Below are 25,475 nucleotides of genomic sequence, written 5' to 3' on the forward strand. Positions count from 1 at the left end.
TTTTAGTTAACTTAAACTTTTAGTTACTGTGAATTACAATGTGAATTCCGTCCCTGCCTTTCTGGAAACCTGAAGACTGAACCATCACGCGAACTGTGAACTAAGAAGCTAAAACCAGCCAGCAAAAAAAGTTGATAGTGCTTATGCATGCTTAGGGTTCAAAGAAAACAGAATGGAGAAAAGATGAATAACCAACAATGACCACAATGAGTCTGATACTTACATTTCTTTCTTAGATAATAATTATATGTTTTAGACAGAACGCAGACTTCTGTTTTGACTTACACTTTTTTTTTAATCTTGGCAATAGCCTTTAAGTAACTGAAAGTACAATTGCTATCCTAAGTTCTAATTTTCTCTTCCAAACGGAGCACTGCTATTCCGGTTGGAAAAAAAATCCCTTAATTACCTTGTAATTTAAAAGATAATTACCATATATTTAAATTGTATATAATTTCAATGTTGCTAAGCAAAGAATTCATCAAAATTCCAACGGGTTAATCAACGATAGAGACATATACCTCAAGCCACACCTTCAAGAAATTATATTCCTTAACTTTTTAGCATCTAATGTTGAAAGAGCAAATTCCTTCCAGTGGAGCAGTTTCAGTACTGGTGTCCTCACGTGTCACCTTCAGCAACCCTTCCATTTTATAGGTGACAATGACATGCACAAAATGGACCCTCAGAGTTCTAGGTATTACTTTGTAGACAACAGTACACAGACCCTGGACCATACCCATTTACCAGCAGCAATGAAAACACACTCAAAACATTACGAGGCTTCATACTGCTCTCATAAGGGAAGATGAGAAGAAATACCTGCTGTAAATACCACCCTTATAATGACATTGAAGTGACACTATTTTTAGACTCAGAAATACTCTGCAAGCATAGAATAACACAGATGACAAAATTCTGTTCTTTCCATTCATACAAAACAAAAATACTACACAAATGTAGAAGCACAATGGGCTTGTGAATTACCCAGAGTCCCATGGCAAATACAGGCTTAGGAGCTCCTGACCCACATTTCCATGTATAGATAATTAAACCCATCTTTCAGTTTCTGGCACACACCTTCAAAATTGGCTCTCTCCTGTTTCTAGTCTGCCAGTGATTAAAATTCACCAACACCTTCTGAGCTTAGTCACAGTAAGATTTTGACAAAGAAGTTTTATCTGTAGAGAATCCCCTTCCCTTCACAGCTCTAAATACTGGTGCAATTCAGTGCTCCAGGATTACTCACTTCACTTGGGCCTCTGCTTGCATGAAGATGAATTCCCACTTTCTTGCAAACGCTCTCTGAAGTCTTGCTAAGTTTTCCTGTTGAAAGATTAAAATAGTAAGAACAACCAATTTCTGTAATTACAACAAATGCTTGAGATCACATTTAGCATGGTGGGTATTTATTTTATTCTTTTTTTTTTTTTAAGCTGAGAAACTAAAGACATGGAAGTCAGTGTTGGTTTCAGGTGAACTATACTGCAGGCAAAGCAAGGCTGTTACACATCTTTTTGGGCTGCAACCCAAAGGGCCCTGTCAGAGATAAGTAATGGAGTGTGATGAAGACAGCTTGAGCTCTACTATGAAAAAAATTATGGACTTGTTCCCAAAAGATAACACTGAGAAGCTTTGTGAAGCTGATGACTTTCATTTCTGATAGCAGATGGCTGCCAGCTGCACATTTCCCTCTCATCCTCACTTTCCCTTCCTCTCTGCACTGTTCTCTTCTCTTCAGGCTTTTGTGAAGGTGCAAAGCCAGAGCGTCCCCTGCTTTGCTCAGTCGTGGTCACTGCTGGGAGCATTATGCAGCTGCACAGTTCTGAAGGCTGGGGATTGCCAGGATGATTCACAAAAGGAAATAGCTTGTTTTCCTGAACAATGAACACAGTTACTGCAAAGAATGGCTCCAGATGCAGTTTTGCTCTACATCTGAAGTAAGAGCTCTGGTCCAGACCCGTTACAGAGAGGATTTGGATGGGGATATGGCTTCATCACAGCTCAAGGTTAAACTCAGAACATGGCCAGAATTTCAGGCTTAAATGGCACCCCTAAGTTACATATCCACTCCCTCCCCAGGAATGGAGACCTGTGAGACAACAAGATGCTCTTCTCCATTACAGCTGGTTTAACTCTTTCAAATTTACACTGAAAACAAACACTTGTAGTTTTACTGTTTTTTTATACTTATCACCTTTATTTCAAGAAACTTACTTGAGGCACATGCATTTCAATGCAAGAAGAAATCTTACTATTATTTACTTTAAACTCTTGTATAACACAAGATAACATAAAGCTTGGCCCTGCTACCACCAAGTCCACATAACGGTTTCAGTCTGTACACATGGAGGAAAACAGTTAAACAAATGATTTACAGCTGTACTGAACTGTGATGATTTCCTTAAATGTGCCTACAAGGAAGAACAACTTGTAATTATCTGTAAAAGAAATTTTTTTTTCATTATTTTTATTTTGTTTTAAATTACATTCACATGTGCCCTCTGGAGTACATATGCTAAGGCCAAGGAAATATCACCAACTGAAGCTATATTTGAATTGTGCTTATGTTTGACCAATTATAGAAAAACCTGAATGCAACTATACAAGCTTAATCACATCATCAAGACTCCTGCTCTACTCAGTATAAATGGGGGCTGGGGGATTGTCTGTGAATGCTGCAAGCAGAACCTAAAAATGAGATGTCCCCTGACATGCTTTGTAGAGAGCCTCTTTTAAAGCTCCAGGTCACTGCTGATACCTATGGAGAAGCATTCTCCAGCTCCATCTCCAAAACTGTGAGAAGGGCTCCTTCTCACTCCTGCAAGCCTGTTTCTCTCACTTGTGCTGAGCTTACATCCCTTACTGGATCTGCTTCAGCTCCCATAATGCTTAGGAGGAGTTGGTGCCATTCTTATCTGAATGTCTCTAATTAAGAGAACAAAGTTTGAATGCAGAAGTAACTTCTAATTGTGCAATGCAATATTCACAAGAAAAATGAGAGACTGCCAAGATCTAATTATTTACCATCACTGGAGCATTGCTACTCTCAGTAGGCAACAATGTGCAAAAGTACTTTAGCCTCACTGCATGTGTGTGGGAGTATGTGCACTGCTGAACAGCCTTTTGTTGCTTTATGATAGATCTTTGGAGTACTTACAGTTAATTAGTTGGATGTGAGCAATTTTAATGGTTTTAATAATGAAATCAACAATATGCAGAAGAGAAAACTCAGCAAAAGGACATGTACGTGCATGCAGATTATTATATTCCTTCCTTTGTGCCTGTTTGAGATTAGAACTCTTGGGAAGTCTGAATGCACTTCCCGGGTAGACTAGGTAAGAGGCAATTTTTGCATGCTCTGCACTGAAAGGACAGAATGGCATGAACATATCTCTACACGTGCACAGATGTTCCAAAATGGGGAAGGTAAGGAAGAAGGAAAAACTCCAGTCTTGGAAGAAAAAATCCCACTCTAAAATATATGTGATTATATGCAATATAAATGTTTTCATTGTAACAAACATGACCACAGAAATCCACTAGAACCAACTTTGTAAACAAACCCTCCAACTAAAAACTCCATGTATAAAATTCTGCTATTACACTGTTGAACAAGTAAACAGAAGAAAGTCAGTATGACAGAAAAGCTTCGCTGCTCAGAGTGCTACACTGCTGGTATTCAAAGAAATACACAGCCCTGCCCCTCCTGCCTCCATCTTCCCACTCCTCTCCACCCTGATGTCTGACACTAAAGTTTAGGATATTTTTATTCACAGTAATTCCATATCAGAAAACACGCTCTGAATAAAGTTCAGTGATATTTTTCATATGGCATATTGAAAACATTCCAAGTCTAATATCTGAGAACTTTTGTAACTAGATGTCTCATCAACAATTTAATTGCCCAATGGCACACCTGAAAATCCATCATTTCCCTGTGCTGAAATCTGCTATATAAACCAGGATTTCCTATCTGAAAACAGGACACCAAGCTGAACTTCTGTGTAATTCGCCCCATGAAGGGCTCATTATACAGCAGGTGCATTAACGTGGGACACTGCAAAGCCAGGGACATTCATCAATCACGGTCCTGATGTTGTCTCCACATCAACCTTCACACAGTTCTGCCAACTAAGAAAAAGATATGGTAAAGGCTGTCCCCAGTGCACAAAATGGCAGCATTCAGTTAGCAAGCAAAGCTATCCCTGCACCCCCCAGCTTTAAACTCTAGCAGCAGTGTACCTACGGCTTCATAATCCGCCAGCTCCAGCCTAGCTTTGTTCTGCATGGTCCGTTTGCAAAGATAGATAGCTAAAGGGAGAAACAGAATGGAAAACAATTACAGACAGATTATTAGTACTAGATTCTAAAAAAAAAAAAAAAAAAAAAAAAAAAGAAGGAAAAAAAGTAGACAGCTCGTTTTCACCGGAAACCAACATGAATCAAGGAATGAGAGGGCTGAACACCCAGCTGACATTGCTTACAGCTCATCTCAGAGGCCCTAAACATCTGGGACATCTCATTTAAAAGTGCTGAGAGCAGATGCCAGGACCTAACAAGAAGTCCAAAAAAGGCACAATTGCTTCTGGATATAGCATTAGCAACCTGTTCCCCTAAGCAGGTTGGGAATATGCATGCTGAAGTCACCATCCCTGCATTTCTTTTCTGCTAAGAAAAAATAAAAATAAATCAGGATATTGATGCGAAAACACAAATAAGGGCCAGATCTTAAAGGTATGATCTGAGCATTTTTTAATAAGCTCCATCTACTTATTCTTACATACTTCAAATGATTAAGAGAAGCCCGGTCACATTTCGCTATAGGCACAGACTGCTGAAACTGATGTGGTTTGGGATTCTGAGATTCAAGATGAGCCCAGTGCACACCACCAAACCAGTCCCAGGCTAACTCCTGGGAAAGCCCCACCTGGATCTGCTAGGTCATCCCATTTTCATTACAGGCTGAAACACAAGGTCCACAGCACACTCTGGGTACATAGTCAGGTCTGAACATAATAGAGGCCCAGTGCTACTCATGAAATTCTATTCTACGCTGTTTCTGTAATTTTAACATTCATATAGTGAGCCAGTTTTATGCATTGTAACCAGAGCAGACCAGTTCATTTATATTTACACATCTCAAGGGCAGTTTCCTCTGTAAGGCACTTACGACACCAAATGAAGTGAGTCAGTTGTCTCACAGCGTTTTTTCACGCAAGGCAGTGACCTGCCATTAGCAAGTTAGTTCCTCTCCTGTAAGTGGACACATGCAAATAAAAAAAAGTATGAAGTGCTGCTGGGATTTCAGTTTTATTTGGGTCTACTGCTGGTTTGGGATTAATTCCTGGGAAGACTCCATCTGTACAGGCCTCTGCTATGCAAAGTCTGATTATAAGCATATGTTAGAGGTTTCTGGGACAGATGAAAATCTGCCACTACAGGGCCCAGAGCTAATGCAGTTGAAGCTTGTCCAGCTGTGGGTCAGCTCATGGAGGGCTTTATTTTGGGGTGTACTGCTCCACTCAATGCCTCTGCAGCACAATAATCTGACTGCAAAAACCAATTATTTATCTCATACTGCAGGAAAAAGAACAGAATCTCCATTTTCATATTATTATTCTGGTATTTACAGAATACATATTAGGCACAGTTCACACAGTGATTTAGGGTGACTGTAAAATATGGAATTTTTTTGCATATACAAAACAGCATCATGTTTTCTCCTAAGCAGTTCCCTCACTGGGATAAACATGTAAGTCTGTGCTAGCTCCTCTGCAGATGAGGACTGCAAATGAACTATCATGACACACACCACTGCAGGCTACTTCTTTACCCCAGCAAATAACTTCCAGAATCCATAATGATGAGTAATTATTGCACAAGAAGGAAAAAAACCCAAACTGATTATTCAGAGAAGAGTTCTAAACCAATCTTATGAGATAAAAGGACTTCCAGAAGCCCCCATTTTATGACTGCACACATGGATATGCTTCCTCTTCCAAAGCCACACCAGGATGCAACAATTAATTTTATCATTTAACTGTGAAAGAAGTGCAGTTCTGGAAGAGACAGCAATATTGCATGCAGACAGCTAAAGATAACAACACTGACATATCTTCTTTATGTATTATCCCTGTCTGCAGGCACTCACATGTTTAAAACACCACGTTGCACTTTATTAGCTCATAAACCATGCTCAGTCTTCTCTTTTACCCTATCATCTGGTAATCTTAAAAAAATGGGAAAATAAGTTTGATGTCATGTATCAGAGAACATTTAACTGTGGGTTGCTGTTAGTTATGTAATGGTTTATTGATCAGTCAGATGAGTGCCCAGATGAAGTAAATTTTATTGATCAACATAAGAGATTCAGCAACAGATCAGAGGATGTTCTCCCACAAAAGAAATACTGGTATTGTTTAAGATTCCCAAGAACCAGTATTCTGCTTGCCACAAATCCTACTGAAATGAATGGGGCTATTGGGAGAACGAAGGTAGCAGAAGGCAAAACCCTGGCCCCACTGAGCTCAATAGCTACAGCTCCAGGGGCTTGAGATGCCCCAGGATTTCAAATTCCTGCATTTGAGATGGGCACATATCTGCCCCTGATGCTGCCATCTGACAAGAAACTCTGCACATGAAGGGTGCACTCTACATGAAGGGTGTAGATGTCCAACAGTAATTATTTTAAGGACAATTTTTTGGATCACAAACTAACTCTCTATAGTAAAATAATTATACTCTCACCATAATCTGTGTTTTCTGGTTCCCAACAGTTTGAAGGCCAAAAGTATGGTGCCTAGGAAAAAACATACAGAGTTTTGTAATTTAAGAGATGAAAACCAATTCAGATGCAAAAAAACATTACAAGTACAAAAAGAAGAATCACAAAATCTACCAGCCAGTCTCTGCCCTCAGAGAAAACACTGCTACAGATCTCAGTAAAAGTGAGGATGCTTTTCCAGGAAGGTATGACCTTTAATATTCCTCACTGCAGGTAAATAGAGATGCTGTAATGCAAGCACCTCTCGAGGAGGATGTCCAGTATCCTGATGAAATTTCAGACACTGTTGCCAGCTCATCTGAATGTGGACCTCTTAATTCTTTATCCCCAGAACCTCCTCTTTCCCCAGGAATTCACAGGCAACCTGAATTTTTTTTTTTTTAAGAGCATGAGAAACCTCATGGTCTTATCTATATGCTACATACCCCTTGCTTTTCTGGAGCAGCTACCAGTGTGGTTGGCAGACTACAAAACAATTTCCTTTTTAATTGTAACAGATGGCAGAGGTCAAAACTCAGCTGCATAGAGTCATTCTGAAAGCAGAAGTCCTGTTAAACTTTGTGCTTTTGTTTTCTATCCAGGTCTGCATATTGCAGTTGCTACAATTAATTACAAGCTATTACTATATGTGACTGTATTTCAGTTTTAACATGAATGAAAAAGAATGTGCTGGTGATCACAGAAATTACAGAACACTGATCCTTTACTGATTACACATTGCTTTACTGATGTAATGCTATAGATGGGCATAGGACATTTATACACAGACTATTCCTTGCACCGAAGTATAGCGAGAAAACATGGGGGATTCAAACAATACAGGGTTCAATGCTCCTCACTGACATATATCTTATGAATTTCAGAAGCTAAAGAGCTACTGTTAAAGGAGGGACTGATGCTGAGGTAAAAAGAAGCAAGAAGAGAGTAATGGAAAGGAAGCATGATTCTATCAGGTTATTTTTGCAGAAAACAGCTAAGGAGGTATGTTTCAGGAAATGGTAATAGGCAAAGAATATGCAAAAATGGTACGAAAAGGGAAAGAAAAGTCAAGCAGGCACTTTGATGATGTGGTTTACACAGGCTTAAAAGAAGGAAAAGAAATTAAATTATATCGGAATGTAGCTCCTGAAAACTGCACAGGACAAGTTCTTAGAGTGCCACTCTTTTAAAACAGAGAAAAATACAGCTAAATGGGCAACCAGTATTAGCCCTGCTTCTGTCGTGTCTTTCAGAAAAGAAAGGGAATTGTAATGAAAAATCTGAGTCTGAATGATGCCTTGCAACCAGAAGGTGGGGTGAGATAAGAGGAGGTCTGTGATCTCCTGGGCTTCTTTTTTCACCATGACATTGGTCACACATGATAACACAATACCACATTAGCAGCGAGCATGAGCAGCTGCAACATCAGATGCAAAGAGCAGAACTGGCTTTTCAAATAAAAGCTAAAAAAAGAGGAAAAAAATGCAAAGGAGGAACAGGAGAGTGAACAGAAGAGAGGTGACAGGAAAGATAAGGGAGCTGGCTGGGATCATTTGACAGAAAAACACAAATTCAGCCAGCAGGATTAGGCAGTAGGACTCCAAGTTTGGACTTACTGCTTCTTCTAAAGTTACACAATCAGTTCAGAAGGAGTTGTTGCAGCACAAGCACTCAGTTATCTAGCAAGTTGACAGTGGCAGATTTTGGACAGGGCATGGAACTCAAGCACAGGGTGCTTTAAAAATTCAGCACATCTGGAGGCACAGAAACACTGAGGCATAGAGATGTCCCAGTTTAGGTGACTGCCAAGGTTACACATCCTCTGTAGAAGAGCCAAAGCCTTAAGCGTGCCCTCTCCCACACCAATCCGTAAGCAAGAGATTATAAAAATGTGAATTTTCTGCTGTGCCAAAGCTTGAATATCCAGCTCCTAAGTTTGTCCTGGCCCATTTTGAACAGGAGAATGGCTACTTAATTCTGCATCAGAGTTAGGGCTTGAAAGTAATTTTCTTTTTCCTGGTTTAGTTCAAATCTGAGTAAACAGCCTTGAATTCAGATATCAAAAATAGTCACAAGACATAGCCATTCATTTATGTAAAAAACTAAGTCAGGAGGTAGATGAGAGTGATTTGGGATTCTAAAGCAAAACCTTTTGAAGGGACTTCATAATTTCCTAGGGCCTCTATGAAGACAGCCTCAATCCCTGGCTTCATAGACCTAATGGCTGCTTAGGCATAAAGAGTGGGTGATTTCAGCAGTATTACTGCAGGGACAGAAGAGGGGGCCACAAGGGAGTCAGGGTGCTTACCAACCTGGAAACGATAGAATGTCCCGTCATCTTTCAGGGTAAGGACATGGTCTGAGATTGGAAAGACATAACCCTGTGCAGCAATAAGACTTCCCAAGTGTATTGCTTCCCCTGTCAAAGAGAAAAAACAGCAGGGATGTGTCAACAAGACATGCACTGCACTCTGCTTTCAATAGCAGCTCTGGAGATGACTCATGTGAAATCTGGTGCCCACATGCCTCTCTGTACCCACACCACATTCCTACCACCTCCAACCAAACCATGCAAAGCAGGAGTGCAGAAATCAGCCTTACAACACAGATGAAGGAGTGCTCATATGTTTAACCCGTTAGTTTTTTATTTACAAAATTTCACACACCAGTTCAGCTCTAGAGTATGAAATTCATTCCAAAGCACATTATCCACCACAGCTGACAGCTGACAAGAAGCCCGTTCCATCAATAAACTTCTCTTGCCTCTACCAAATCCAACAAGCACCTGCAACACCAGTTCATTAGCAGAATATTTATTCATAAAGACACATCCTGACACTGTAGCATTGCCATTTGTTAGAAAAAACGTTGCAAAGGGGAGTTACAACAGTAATTGTGCTGCCCAAGCAACCTTCCCCAGTGCAGAGGCGCATCTGCGCAGATTTTCAAGCAATGCCAGCTGTCAAAAGCTGCATCAGCTTTCTCAGAGTTGAAAAATCACCTGCTCGTGCATGTCCAGATAGATAATAAAGCTGTTGTCTGCAGCTGAAATTCAGATTTGGGACCTGACAGGACTCATGAGCAGGGATTTGTGTATAGGGATGCCCTGCTGGGTGATTCAACACTACCTCTATCTCTGCTTTTACATGGTGACAGTAAGGAAGCTTAAAAACTGGTAGGTGAGATTCTGGATTTTTTTCTTTCCTGAAAAGGAAAAGAAACTTCTGGACCTGCAGATCTTTTCTTCCCTTCTCTCAATAGGTCTTCACTTGCCTAAATTATTTTGGTTTCTCTGAAGAGTGAACTATTTGGACTGTGCCCATGCACTGATCACTCTTTATGGCTGATTATCCATTTATCTATCTGCTGATTTATCTATTTGCTCTTTTAAATAAATTAAAAACCATTACCAGATTCTATGGCCCTGGCCAAGAATGACACAGACACAACGTCATGTCAGTTGTGGCTATCTTTCTTCACGCCATGAAAACCTGATGCTGCATTTGCCTGCTTAACTATACACATCCACCAACTTTTTTCTAGGAACAAAACTAAATTCAATCAGTCTTCTGTAGGTAGCAACAGTTTCACAGTCAGGCTAAAATTCCTGCAATGGCATTTCAGCGTGTTGCAGTATAAGGCATTAGACTTAAGACGTTGACTCTTAACTCTTTTCCTTCTCCTTCCCTCCAATGCTTAAATCAACCATGTTCTTCTCCTGGCATTTTAGACTGCAGCAATATAGTATTTACTGTCTAATGGTACACACAATACAAATGGAGCACCTGTTTCTCCCCAGCTGTGGTCACCTTACCTGCATCCTCAATGTTGAGGTTCTTCATAAGCCACTGCACAATATCAGAACCTTAACAAACAAACAAAACAAAAATTTAAGAAAGCATTAGACACTGAGACCACAGGGTCTGAGAGCCCTAGAGAGAGATAACATTGAGATAGATACAATAGAACTGACATGAACTTAATTCCATTTTCCTTCTTATTTCCACTGAGGTTTAAGAATGTTTTTCCTTCTTGTGCCACACAGCAATTACATGGTTACTGACAGGTACTAAGAGTCCCATGGAGCTTTCTGTGCAACAGGAGACTTGATATAGCTTAAATCAGGTATTACTCTAATGGTTCCATGTAACTGTTCTCTCTCATTTTCTTCTCTCTCACCTCAGCATAAAGAGTTAAGTTTCTCCAAGCGCTAGTTAGCAAGAAGATGAAGAAGCATTTACTGGCACCTCACACCTGTAATGTGTATAGAACTGAAACATCAGTCAAAAACAGTTAGAGGAAGGCCTTGCTCATGTCAAAGACAAGCAACGTCTTAGAGAAGGAAGCGGCATTCAGAGTGCCTGTAACCACGGCCCCTGGGAGTGGTCACCTGGTGGTGATCACACAAACGGAATGGTGGCCGGGAGGAGAGAACCTTTAAGGTCCATCAGGAAGTTCATTAGGTTTTCAGGGCCCATCATGTATAATGAAAGTTGTTGCTATCTCATAAAGAACATCAAATTCTCTAGGATTGATCCTCTGTATGTATACAACCTCTGTTGCTTGCATGGAGATCAAAGAAGAGGAAAACTTATCACTGTTCAGTAGAAACGAAGGCCTGTTACCAAAATACATCGTGGCAGGGCAGCAAAATTCAGTTAAATCACATACTCAGAAGGTTAAGCTTAAAATTAAACATAATGGTGTGTACAAGTGAGCTAACTGGAGTTGTCCAAAGTCAAAGGCAATCAGCAAAGACACTTGGAGGCAATTTAGCAAGTCCATACTAAGTTATAACAGCATTGAGCACAGCCTAACAATGCCATGTCTGGACATAACACCAAGCCCTTCTCAGCATACAGTCAGTTTCCGGAGAAATATTTGCATTCACATACAGTAGGCTAATAGCCCCAGTAACACTTCATAGAATCATAGCTTGGGCTGCAAGGCACCCTCAATATATCCAGTTCCAACTCCCCTGCCATGGGCAGGGATGCCATCCACTAGACCAGGCTGCTCAAAGCCCTATCCAACCTGGTTCAGGCTTACTCAACAAATCCCAGAGGATCTTATTTGTGTGGAGCACTTCTGAGCTCAGACATGGATGGGACCTCAAGGGGAAGCATAACCACAATGGTTGTTCCAGAAGAACATTTTGTTTGCCACTGGCCCAGACCACCCCCATGCCCTCAGAAAATCTTAAATATAATAAAGGCCAGGAGTCACGATGTGCCACAGAGACACCAGGCACTGCCCCAGGTCCCTGCAAGTACCTGCAGGTCTGACTCTCCCATACAGGTGAAATTCCCATTAGAAATGTGAGCTCTACCCCACACAGAAGAGGACAGTAGCTCCTACTCCCCTGACAATGGAAGCAGACCCACAACACTTCAAGGAGCACCAGCAAACCTTCTTCAGTCAGGCTTCAGCAGCAGGCAGCAATATGGACCTGACCTCTCTCATCCCCCACCTCAGGCAGGTGACACAACCTACCGGTCCCCTGCAGACAATCAGCAGAGCTTCTGAAGATCAGGGAAGCATCTGATTTCACTTAAATACTGGGCAAACAGATGTGACCAACAAGCAGCAGCCGGGCATTCTCTCACCCTGCCTCGAAGGTATCAGTGAACCAGATACTAAAAGACCAATCTCACAATCTTGTACTCTCAGCAGTACGGTCATTCTCCACACCTCCCAACTTCACCTAGGAATTTCAGTTGCCACTATCTTGTTTGGAAAGTTATTCCAGAATTTTTTTTTTTTTTTTTTGATAGATTGAACTCTTCTTGTAACTTTCCAACCTAAGTTTGTTAATGTGCAATTTATATGCATTTTATAACCATATTATCACTGAAAGAAAATAATGATTCTTCTTCCTTGACGGTTTCTCCTGAGTGTTTCTTTAGAGGGCTGACACTTTGTCTGCCTGCCTACATCTCATTAAACCAACCCAACTCTTCCTATGTCCTCTTAAGGTGGTCTCTCCCTCTCCCTGTACTTTACCTTTCAGCAACTTTGTAAATTTAAACCAACTTCTTTGCACTGAGCTCACCAAAACTGCAGGCAGTACCTTGCACAGCGGCAAACCAATGCCCGTGGCAATGGTGCCAGCACTTTGTTTTCTCTACTGAAACCACCCTGTCAGATGCATCCTGATGTCACGTCATTTTTTTGTGAACAATAAATTTATTCAGAAAAATATGTACAAGTGGTCCAAAACTATCTGCTAAATGAGAAGGCATCTAGTGAACACTGCTAGCTGAATAACATATGGAGAGTATGTTCAAAGCCATGTTGTTTTGACAAGTTTGTTAATAAAATACACTATTTTATAAACATGGACGTTCCCTTTTACCTTTTACAAAACAAAAATATTTTGAAGACAGAGCACAACATTTACGATTAGAAAGCTAATTCAAGAAGATTCAAACTGAAGAGCTTCTGTATTGTTAGAAACAAAACCTCACAAAATGCTGTCTTAGTTCTAGTGAAACTAGAATATTACTGGTTTTTCAGTTCATCTCCCAAACAAAAAAATCCACCATTTCTCCTGATTTTGGTCTCTAGTTACAGACTTGCAGTGATCTCTAGGCATTGTACTGCCAAGTGACATGAGAGCTGATACCTGACAGTCATCTACAGTATTGCCTCGATTTGCTCACAGGAGGTAAAGTGCTTTCTGCATGACCCCTTTCCAGATGTATAGGAATACTTAGTGCAGGATTAAGTCCCACTCCATTTTTACATAGAATCATCATGTCCCCAGCTCTAGGACACTTCTGAGGAATCTATTCAATTTCCATCAAATGACAATGAAAAATTCAAGTAATGTTGAAAGCTGGTTCCCAAGTCTTTCTCACCCCTCATAAGAAAGGTTTAAATGGGCAGGAAGGGTTTAAAGGGGTAAGTAAACTGAAGGCACTGACTCAACCAGAACTCCTGTGATCAGCCACTCCAGAGTATAAGCAGCACTTGAGATCAGGAATTTTAATTTGTTTCTGTTAAAAACATGAAGTCATTCCTGAATGTTGCCAAGAGCCTGGAAGATGTTGTAGCTGTTCTCCAGTTGTCCCGAGGCAGACAGATTATCTTTCTGCTGAGTTTGCTGAACCATTATTTATCACCTGCCAAGACTGATTACTCACCCTTGGGACAATGACAAGTCTTTCCTTCCTCTGTTAATTACTGTCATCGTTAATAGCCATGTCACTAATTAATATTCAATCATAATGAAAACTCTTTACTGTCATCTCCCGTAACACCTTCAATTTTCAGGGTTACCCTTAAACATTTGTTTGTGGCTGTTTCTATCACTGCAACCTACTTTTGCCCACCTCAAAATACTACTTATGCCCTTCTTCAAATGAGAAAATTTAGATTTATCCTTCTAAGACACAGTGAAGATTTGAGTGATTCCTTTACAACACTGTCCTCTGCCAGATCAAGACACAGATACCTCTATCTGTAAGTTTTCCAGAAAACATCATCTTCACCTCTCCTTTACATTAAGCCTGGTGGATGGCCCTCACACAACTCACCTTCCCAGAAAGGTATTTTCTGAGTGTTTCTCACATTTCACAAGCTCTTTCAGAGCATACCCAGGGAAAATCCTTGACTCTGACACGTTTACACTATATGCTACCAGGGCATTTGGAATCTTCTGAAAACAAATAGTTGGGCATGTTTTCATAATAGGAAGTGTTACTAAATCCAGGTAGAGGAACAGCTTCCCTCTTCTCCGTGCTCCTCTCTATACATCTACATTTCCTCTGAGTCAGAATGCTCAGCTCAAGGATAGCCAACATCCTTTGAACACCTATTTCCTCCTCATCTATGATGAAACATATATTTTTGCCTTAGGCTCTTTTTTGAAGCTGAAGTTACTTAACAGCAACAGAATAGCTGTATTTATACGTGCAAACATATTCACAATGACCACTTATCCTGCTACGTGGTTAGAGACAGACCAGCAGTTTTATATTTATTGCTATTTTCTACATTTTCTCTTACGCCTCAGTGACCCCATAATAGTAGCTGGTTCTCTGCTGGACATTGCCTGTCAACATGACAAATGAGTGGTCAGACACTCAAAGTTAAATTAAAAAAATTCACAAGGTGTGAGGCCATTGGCAAGATGCAGTTGGTGAGGTGAATCACCACCCCTGTATTTGATACCTTATCTACTCAACCTATGTTGTTCTACCTCTTCTAGAAAATGTAGACCTATCTATAATCAGATTTCCCCATCCTTCACATGCTGAAATGACAGAGGCAGACAGGACAACTCAACCTCCTCTAGCTATTTCTAAAGATCTGCTGCCTGGAGTGGAGTCTGTACCTCTGGTTCTGAGCAAAGCAACCAGGACCACTGGGGTCTGCTTGTCATCCAATGGACTAAACGTGTCCCTGACAAGGCCTACACCTGTACACACACATATATATGTATACAAATAAAAAATACAAGAGTATTCCTGAAACCTCAGCAAATGTGTGCCTCTTTATTTTTCTTTTTAGGCCTGATATGACAACTGCTTTTTTTGCTGTGTCCTGAGGTCACAGAGCTGACAAGCACTGACAAGTGGAGCTCTATGAGTGGAGTGGGATTTGACATGAGACATCTTGTGTGGCCAGGTGAGGCACCAGTGACCAAGGACTGAAGCTTGTCCTGTCTTATAGGGCTTGTTAAGCTGAGCCCTGATCACTGGATGCCATCAGCTGGTGGGGTGGGATACTTTGGATCTCGTATCATTCACAGCCTCACACCACACTGACAGATAGTATCACTGAAGCAAGTGAGGTCTTAAAAACATTTTAAAAAACCATCTGATCATAACATGAAAGAATGTGTTATACATACTTGTCTACAGAAGGATACAGAAGATTGCTTAGTTATTTCCTGTCTTTTTTTCAGTGTTACTGTAACTCTAATATTCTGTGAACATATTTTGATAGTTTGAAAAAATATTAAGTATTTTTGCATGGCAGGGGAGTTTATTTGGTCTGATTGGGGTAGGGTTTATTTGGTCTGATTGGGGTAGGGTTTTTTGTTTTGTTGGTTTTTTTCCATGAAAAATGTGAACTGTTCAGCTGCTTCCTAGACCTCATCTACACACTCCATGGCAAGCAAGCCACGTGCCTGGCCTCTGTTGTCAATCACCTCCAAACTCACTGTCTAGACAGTCATTTGATGAAAGGGTAGAAATACGCCCCCTTCCTGTCACCTCATTCTTGAAAATAGATGAACTCATTTTAGCACCAAATTTTCCAAACAATTTGCTCCTGAACTCAGAAAAATCTTTAAATACTTCTATCAGAAAAGCAAGAGAAAAAAAAAACATCACAAGCAGTTGAAATGACATAAGAATACATGCACAGGTGTACAAGCAGACACTCAAGCTGCTTTTTACGCTGCCAATCACGGCAATCACACTATTAAATGAAAATAACGTCTTGGGTCCTTCCCCAAACAGTTCTGAGTCCTTGGTAAATCTAGGACAAAAAGGTTAATTATCTCCACTTTTACCACTGGGCTTGCAAAAATAAACAAATCAACATCCCCCAGGATAAAGGGCAAAACGGTTTCATACAAAATTTCTCAAGGCCTCTAGCACTCTGTGCTACAATTCTTCTTACACAGAGCCCCCCACTGACTCCCACAGTGATTTCAGCTAAGTTGGAAGTACAGACTACTGTTCACACTAAGGATTTAACAAAGCAACAATTTTTATGGTAGGGGGAAAAAAAGAGGAATATCTAGGTCTCTCTCTAGTACTCTGTTACAAATACTGGGGAAGCACTTTATAAAATTTACCTACAATAAGCACATAAATAAATACCAATGCCAACTAAAAAAATATCTCAGCAGTTGACTCAGAAAACGTGGTAATTGCAGCTCTCCTTCATCAGCATGTGGTAATTGCACCACTCAGTGTCAGCAAGGAGCATCATCAAAGCTACAACAGCTTAAGGAGCATCATCAAAGCTACAACAGCTCAGAGATCCTAGCAATAGCAGTTTTCCTTTATGTTATACTCACTTTAAATCTTGTTTGTGAATTATTAACAACCATTAGCAGCAGGAGTGTTACCCCTTTTTGATCAATGCTGCCAAAGTTTCTAAGGAGTCTTTTTGTTCATTGTAAACTTGAGAGTTTGAATTTACCATTTACTTCTCTTGTAATAAAAAAATTGAAAGCATAGTACTTTGTGTGAAGTAAGAACAAGGCTTAGTGGGAAAGTGGAATACAAAATTTGAAGGATGGAGATTTAGAAATGCAAAATCCAAATTCCTGTGTACTTTCAACCCTGCTGATACCTCCTTCTTCTGACCTGCTATTTGGAGGAACTTTTGCCTTCTCATCATATTGGTCAGGCTACCAAAGCACATGTATCTTCCACAATGCAGACCTGCAGAGGGAGATTTTCACTAGGCAGGAATCAATTAATGACATGATGGCGCAGAGCTCTGTGTGGGCTAATTCACCCAGGCAACAAAGATAAATTAGATCTTAAGATCACAGCCAGACTTCTTTCCTTACACGGCTGCCCATCTAAAAACAGCTCAGGTAGCTTCACAAGGCCTGAAAGGAAGTAGCAGCAGACATGCCTGAAGACATGCTGCTGGCTTGCAATACCCTCCCATAGCAGCACCTAGAAGCAGGCAGCCGTGCTGAGGAGCAGAAGGATGCCACTAACCGAGAGCCCTGGATTTAAAATGACTGCTCTTCAGGGGCGTTAGTAAGGCTGAGTTAGCAAACCTCTTAATGGATGCACAGTTAATCCCAGTGAAAGATGTCTGCCAGGACAGCTTAAACCAGGTCCTCAACTGGAAAAAAAGCGATACCAGCAAAAGGTCTTTTTCCAGTTGACCTGCCCAGCTCATAAAGGGTTTGGTGTTAAGCCAGCCTCAGTGTTGTTCTCACTGCACTTCAACAGGGCTGCATCCCATCGGCGCAGCCCTCACACCTGACCCTCAGTGCCTTTGATCCACACTGGCCTTTGCTCACACTGAGACATGCCAAGCTATAGCCTTACCACAGGGGCAGCCAGACTGATTTACTTGTGCTAAACATCCCTCACCTTGGGACTTGGAAAACCTGAGCTGCCATCGTGTCTGCGCTACCTAAAGACAGGCCTGGCATCAAAAGACACACTGGTAAACCCGAATGCACACACCCTCCAGAACCCAGGATATACCATAACCCCAGTGCAATCCCCACTGCTGTTGTTTCATTTGCTAGAATTTGACCTAAATTAGAGATGTACTGTGTGACCTGTGCCCAAATCTTACTCTCTCCTCAAATACAACTCAGATAAAACTGCTGTTACTACAAGTACAGGACAAAATTGCAAAACAAAAAGAATTAGTGGTTCCACACTTTGTGTCATTCAAACCCATGCCTCCTGTAACACCCACAGAAGATGAGCACAATGCCTTGAGAGCCCTCATAGAGGTGTACAAGAGGCAGGAAAGTGATACCTTGCACTCCCAGCCTCCCAGCAGCACTAGTAACAGCACTTCGTAGTAGCATCTGAAATCACTACCTTTTACAAATCTGAACTGAGGATGTGTTGAGATGCACCTTTACACCTACAATTGATCATATATTTCCAGCTGCTTTTCAGGGTGCTCTGCCTTTGCATTACCCAGACTACTGAAGTGGCTCATATAGCTTAGCAGTTTGGCTCTCTGCCATATAGTAGTGTTTAGGCACTGTTCCTCACGTTGTCAAAATGATTTGGCAACAAAACAGCAAAGGAAGCAACTCTGAGCACTGCTGGAATTGAGGCTTTTGAAGATTCCTGTGTCAGATCTTGTTAGGCATGAAACATTTTTACTTCTATTCAATTCGTATGCACAGCCTTTAAACCAAAGGCAATGTTTCTGTCATTTCAATCATATATTAATATTTTTAATAGCTAATTTTCTTCTTCAGGAAACAGGAAAATTAATAAAACATACAAGGCGACTGGTGTATTTCAGCATGCGACTATCAGGTCACTTCACACCACGTCCTCATTCACAAACTGAGTTTCAAAGGCTGTTACATCAAGGTCCCCCTTTCCCTCACCAGTGTTATAACAGTTTCCCTGCAAAGGTGCAAATGTCACCAAGTGGTGCAAGACAGTAAAGTGCTCTGAAAGCTGCAGCATTTTAATGATTTTGGCACAATATTTATTTACTAAGAGATCTGGCATTGTAGTACTCACCTATGCCAGATTCCTGTGAATTTCTGCAGTAGTTCTGTTTGCAAAAGTCAATCTTTAAACCGCCCACAGAGCGCTGGCCGCAACAGATCTCTCCCAGGATCACACACTTCTGTGTTGACTGCAGCAACATGATCACCTGTGATCTCTATTACAGAGAAGGGTAGTTACCTTCATCAAATTCTGTAAGAAAGCAACTTCCTCCTGACACATTGCTGCTTTTTTTTCCCCCCTCATGTTCTTTAGGAAAGGTTGAGAACCACACACAGTGTTTGCAGTGATGCAGTAACAGTCACATTACCTGGAAAATTAAATGACCCAATGTCTGTAACTCTCTTCCCTCCAGGACTTTGTTGTTCTTAAAAGAAAATAATCAATACTGTACAGCTTTCCCAGCAAAGGAAGCTTTTTTCCTGCTAGGTCTTTCAATCATGTGTAATGCCAGCTGCCCTGGAGTGCAGTTGGCCTCACTGTACTGGTGCAGCAGTCAATCAGGGACAATTCTCCAGCAGGATTAAGGTTGCACATGTAATTTCTTTTAGTCGAGGGTAATGCCAAATGAATTACAACTCTATAGCAATTGCTGACAATTTACTTAGTGCCATGCAAAACAAAGAGACAGTATTGGCACTAACACTAGAGGCCGTATTTTAAACAGGGCTCCTTAAGCCATGTGTTAAAGGGAATTTTACTGGCAAGGAGCAGTTGATTTTGCTGGCAAGCTTGTTCCTGCATTTCAAATTTGGGCAGAGATATGTAACAGTAGGAGTTTTCAATGCGCAGAACAATTTAGTGAGGACACAACCAACAAGCAAAAATCTGTTAGCCATAATTAACAAGTTCAAAATAGGTAAATTATTTGCTCTTTTTTGTATTTATTTCACAAGGTTGTGCATAGTACAAGCAGTAAAAACAACAATCATAATCTCTTAAATACCTATATTTTAAAATCACATTTCCTGTCTGGTAAATCCTTCAAGTTTATTTTACCAAATAACCTCTGAAAGTAAGAAGCATTTGAAAAGCTGAAAGCAGCGCTGAACTACTACCATTCAGTTTAAATAATTGAATTTAAAGTCAAAACACCATGTATTGTAGAACTGCAAAATACCTGTCTATGAATTTTAGAAAGTATTTTTGTTTTCATTCTAAGATAGAGGGAATCTAGGAAAATATTTTCCTTGTTTTATTCTTCCCTCCAAGAATTTGCAGACCAACATTTGTTTAAATCCTTTTGATGTAAGTATGGGTTTGGACTTGGAAAAGTTGATGGGCTGCTCCAAAGCTGCAATGATTTCTGATAGCAACAAGTTCTGAAAGTGGGATGGGCACAGTGCTGTATTTGGTTGCTACGCATGCACAAAGCATAGCCTTCATAGAGCCATTCACTGTGCAGTGAGGATCAGCCTTGATCAGAGCAGCTCTTTTGTTTTAGAGAGTTTTGCAGTGCAACACCTGACAGCTCTGGAACAAACCCGAAGTGCTGCTGCTTTCCTACTTCCATCCAACAGCGCCCCAGTCTGAGACCCAGCAGCTTCACTCACTTCATTCTGGAAACCTCCCAAGAGTGAGAGTAAGTTCTTTACCGCCCCCACAGACTCTTGACAAACCCGGTCTGATTTGGCTCTCTAGAAATATATCCCTGGGCACATCAGCCTCTCTGTGCACTCTGAATTCAGCCGTGTCCTGGTGAGTGTGGCAGGAACAACCTCAGACCTTATGGCGTTTCTCAGCAGGCACAGTTTGCCTGGGCAGATTTGCACAGAACAGCCTTGTAGTGCTGCAAAACACATGCGTGCTGCTTTTAGTTTCCGAATAGTAAAGCTCAAAATCCTCTCCATGTAAAGCAGAAACTTTTTCTTGGGCCAGCAACACTGTGTTCTGTAAGGTCTTAGTATTTTTGTTCCTCAGAAGTTCTGGGAGACAACTCTTAAAACACTTTCAGAGAGTAGTTCCACGAGTGATTGTAGAAACTAGAAAAATGTAAATACTCTAGCAAAAAAAAAAAAAAAAATCTTCCCGTAAATACTAAAATGAAAAATAAAGTAAAAGCAAATACATCTCCCTGGGGCTCTGAAGGCGCGTTTGCCCCGCAGTCGCTAGGGCCGGCTCGGGTTCACGCTGCGATGCCGCGGGGCCGCGCCAGCGGGCGCTGCAAGAGCACAGACAGCGCCGGCCGCGCGTCCGAGTCCCATCGCGACAGCGGGGAGCGCACGGGGCACTGACAGGTCCGTCCCGAGGGGCAGCGACGGACACCCAAGGCTAGCGTACAGGTGTGAGCACATCTGCTGGAAACCTTCTTTAGAAAGTTCCGGGTACCGACCACAGAGGCCGGACGCACCACCTGGATTTTACGGAAAATCAACGCCTATTGCAAGGAAAACAAACCTTTCCTGGTATTACAAACATTCTTCCAATGCTTTCAGATCATTTTCATTTCAGATCACCTTCTCATTTAAAATGCATATCGCTCCTTCCCTCGTTTCACCTTTTGTCCATCCTCCTTCCTCCTTGCCCCAAGCCCCCGGCGGGAGGCTGAGATCACCCCGCGTCCCTCCCCGATGGCAGCCCCGGGGCCGGGCTGGGCTGCGGCAGGGGCCGGGCAGACAGGCGGCCGGGAGGTGGTGGTGTTGCCCACGGAATGGGAGGCAGCGCCAGGGCCGGGACCGTGGGCGGGCGGAGGAGCCGCGCCCTCGCCAGCGCCTGCCCCGGGCTCCGGTATCTGCCCCTAAACCCGCCCGCTGCCGGCTCCCCGGGAACTGCAGTGGGAGGCGAGGCCGCTGGAAAACCAGATGGAGCGCGCACCCCTCATCATGTTCAGATGCAGCTGATTTCGCAGGTAAGGACAGCAAAAACAAACTCCAGGCGGAAAGGAGCGGGGACTATCCTGTCCTCTCCACGCCCCGGGAGACACACGGGAGAGAGAGAGAGGAACGCTGTGTCCAGTGAAGTCACTCATAGGGAAGAGAAACGAGAGGAAAAGGTTCCAGGCAATCAAGACAAGAATTACAATAAAACGGTAAAATACAACAGGTCACACCATCAGGTTGTATCTGAGACCAGGCATGCAAAGGCAGAGCAGGGCAATGCCTTGCTTGTCTTCTGCTTCTTTTTCACTTTCACCCCAGGACCACGTGTTCAGGAGGAACACACTCAGGTGTGCGATGTCCTCTTTTTCCCCAACAAGTCACCAGCATCTCGCATCAACAGTCCCCGAGAAAGACGACAACAAAGCAGACACAGCACTCAGATCGCTGTACCATTGGCCTGGGAGAGCCACCGAGCAGTTGCCTGTCTCAGCACAGCCGGCTCACTGGCCTGCCCCCAGAATAAAGGCAGATACCCATGGAAATATTTGCAAGACAGAGTGGGGATGCTGAGCGTTTTGCTGTTCTATAGACTTTCTCTTTTATGAACATATTCACTTATGTTGCACTGGGGAGGCAAAGGCAAAGCCTGAACACAAAAGAAAACTCATATGGCTGAACATCTGTAACCTGAACTTCCTTTGTTTTCCCAGAGGAAAATAAAACATCTAAAACAGGTTAACCACTCAAAAGGGTTAAAGCCATGACCTTATGAATTAAACTGAATCAAGAGAGGGGAAGTGTAAGCAGCAAAAGACATAGAATGTACTGAGAAATAAAAGTTCTGAAGAAAAAAAAAATTTGGAAATACTACAGCAAATTCGTCTGCAAAGCAATGCAATAGAACAAGTAAAGAAAGTCAGATCCAAAAGAGATCATGTTAAACTGAGGGGAAAAATACTGTAAAGAATTCACTTCTGTCTAACAAGATGTTTTGTCACATAGAAGCAGGCACTAAAAATTAGATAAAAATACAGGAATCCTTGGCTTTGTATACTCATACAGTCCCTCCTCAGGAACACAATTTAGAGATTAATTGCTGGATTGTTCATTGTATGGTTCCCTCTGCAAGAACAAGCATGAAAATGATGTTTGGAGGATGTGGGACCAGAAATCCCACTGTACAAAAAGCAAGGTAACTCAGTGACACCAGATAAAGTGGAATAATAGTGAATACATATATAATGTTGCAAACACTACATCAATATCAATACAAAATACTCTTCCAAGGGTCATATAAAAAAATTACAGGTCAAATTAACTCTGACATAGCAACGGCATCCCAAGTGGCATTACATTTTTCTATGAAATCATAAAATTACCAAGTCTGAAACCCAGAATTATACCGGAAAGGAACTGTCTTTCCCTCTCCACACAGTAATGTGTGTAGAATAACTGTGGCCACACCTCACATTCCTTGGTTAAAAATTGCCAAGTTTCTTCAGACAACTGCAGTCATGTCACCCCACCAGGGCTGGCTGTGCCTTCTCCCCTCCCCTTGCTGTATCCAGCATTTTGGATATTGTACCAACTGCACTGATAATGGCACTGTCACAACTTTGATGAAGCCAGTTGAAAGCATGTCAGGTCACTTTTTACAACCACGGTATCTCACAAGCTCAGCAGATTCTGTCCAACATAGTGATTTATTCTGAAATAAACTTCTCAGCCTGTTCACACTCCATTAGCTTATGCTGCATGTAGAGGCAAGTTAGAAGGCAGAAAGAGTGGCAGAAGTTGATGGAGAAAATATAAAAAAGCAAGAGGATAAGCCTGTACAAAACAGGCCCAAGGAGTAAGAACATGGATTTTGAAAACGATGACAGGTATGCAAAAATAAATTGCGCTTACAGAACTGAAATGGTCAAATGCTAATTTAAGATACACGAACCATGCTTTCCTCTGAATTCTGTCATAGTCCATACATATACCTGCATGCAAGTCAGAAACATAAAAAGATGGAAAGCTTCTTTTCTGCTACTGGATGTACCTGGTCTTCATCGGGATATCCCAAGTTCCATTCTAGCACATGTCTGTATGGCTTGGGAAAGACTATATAATGTTCCTGAAGGACAAATATATGGCTGAAGAAAGTGTAGCAATGTCTTTTAGGAGAGCTGCAAAGATTAATAAATTGATGCTTACTTAACACTGTGAAAACATAAAATGCCTTTCAACTTCATAATGTTGATCATTAATACCAATTCCTGCCCAAAAAGTCCCCCCAGTCCTACTCCCCTGTGCAGAGTCCCTGCTCATTAAAGGCTCATTTCTGGTTTTACTTTCAAAGACTGAAACCTGCCAGTGCCATGCAAATTTTACTAGCACTATTTTCAGAGCAAACTGCAGTAGTCCCAAGGCAGGTAACTCAGAATATTGTTTCCAAATTGAGAGAACAAATTGAAAGAGCAGTATTTACCTTCTGTCACCAGCTTACTCACAGACTGTCTTCTGCAAACATGATCAAACTACAACAAGGTCATGCAAATTTGAAACCAAGGACGCAATCAATAACAGTTTCCCTTCATGGCTCTGACCACACCTGCTGCAAAATCCAAGCAAAGGCTGCCAGACTATGGCTAAGCCAGCGATTTGCTGCCAGGAGCTGGTCTGGTGAGAGAAGAGGTTAAAGCAAGAGATATTTGCTTCCTAAAGTCATGAGGGGGTCTTTTATGCATTTAAATTTGAAAACACATAGAGAGTCATGTCACAGATGTGGAGATGACAGCCTTATTACAAAGTGCAGTACAGCATGACAAATTATTGACCTACTTCTTAAAGAAACTTGTCTCATGCCAATGACTTATCCTCATCCTTCAACACACCCTCCCAGTATCCAATATTACAAGATACAGTCAGCATCTCCAGCTTTCCCTCAATGTCCCACCAAAAATAAAAAAACCTTTCTTCAAATTACACTTATAAAAGCCCAGAACGCTGGTCTGGCAAACTGACTGTGTTTCTGCCAAAGATGCTTTTGGTATTGTGACTTTAACTCTCCTTAGATTTAGACTCGGATCTTAAAAATACCTGTCTTAGCAGGTCTTGTGAGTCCAAGTCTGGAGTGTGTTCTTGTGAGGCTTCGCTGAGGCTATTGGTTCCCAGTATAAAACAAGCATTTTATGCACATTGATCAGATTGGCATGGCAAGGTTTTGGCAGCAGGAGGGCTACATACGTGGCTTCTGGGAGAAGCTGCTGGGAGCTTCCCCTGTTCCTGACAGAGCCAGTGCCTGCTGGCTCCAAGACAGGCCTGCCACTGGCCAAGGCTGAGCCCATCAGTGGAGGTTATAGTGTCTCTGGGATAAGGTTATTAAGAGATTTGGGGTTATTTCTCATTATCCTACTCTGACTTGATTGGTAATAAATTCAATTAATTTCCCCAAGTTGAGTCTGTTTTGCCCTTGACAGTAACTCGTGAGTGATCTCTCCCTGTCCTGATCTTGACCTGTGAGGCTTTTGTTATATTTTCTTTCTCCTGTCCAGCTAAGGAGGAGGAATGATGGTGCATTGGTGGACACCTGGCATCCAGCCAGGGTCAGCCTGCTACAATACATCAGTCAAAATGGACATCACAGAAACCTCCAGAAAAATACAAAAAAAGTCAACAAACTTCTAACCTCTCCCTAGTGACTGT

The 25,475-nt window shown here is 41.7% G+C and overlaps 1 protein-coding gene and 1 long non-coding RNA gene across 10 annotated transcripts in view; one reads left to right on the forward strand and one right to left on the reverse strand.

Moving 5' to 3' along the window:
* The window catches only part of LOC121673691, a 9,381-nt gene extending 4,084 nt beyond the window's left edge, over positions 1 to 5,297 (forward strand). Inside the window, exon 2 of the long non-coding RNA XR_006019284.1 lies at positions 1,437 to 5,297. This is a non-coding gene — a long non-coding RNA (uncharacterized LOC121673691). The remainder of the gene's footprint in view (positions 1 to 1,436) is intronic.
* The window catches only part of RGS6 (regulator of G protein signaling 6), a 293,530-nt gene that overhangs the window by 77,420 nt on the left and 190,635 nt on the right, over positions 1 to 25,475 (reverse strand). For 5 of the 9 annotated variants that reach the window (XR_006019279.1, XR_006019278.1, XM_042047282.1 and 2 more), the window contains exons 3-8: positions 18,976 to 19,120; positions 10,581 to 10,631; positions 9,079 to 9,185; positions 6,751 to 6,802; positions 4,250 to 4,314; positions 1,250 to 1,326 (exon numbers count right to left, since the gene is read on the reverse strand). Coding sequence is in view for 7 of the 9 variants with exons in the window: in XM_042047282.1 (XP_041903216.1) it covers positions 1,250 to 1,326; positions 4,250 to 4,314; positions 6,751 to 6,802; positions 9,079 to 9,185; positions 10,581 to 10,631; positions 18,976 to 19,120 (497 nt within the window). In the remaining 2 variants the exon portion in view is untranslated. The remainder of the gene's footprint in view (positions 1 to 1,249; positions 1,327 to 4,249; positions 4,315 to 6,750; positions 6,803 to 9,078; positions 9,186 to 10,580; positions 10,632 to 18,975; positions 19,121 to 25,475) is intronic. The other 4 variants (XM_042047280.1, XM_042047283.1, XM_042047284.1 and 1 more) reach the window with 1 other exon arrangement.

The sequence above is a fragment of the Corvus kubaryi genome, unplaced genomic scaffold (genome assembly GCF_017639235.1).
Source record: "Corvus kubaryi isolate FWS band 111438036 unplaced genomic scaffold, C.kubaryi_AGA036_p1.0 66, whole genome shotgun sequence".
Classification (NCBI taxonomy): Eukaryota; Metazoa; Chordata; class Aves; order Passeriformes; family Corvidae; genus Corvus; species Corvus kubaryi.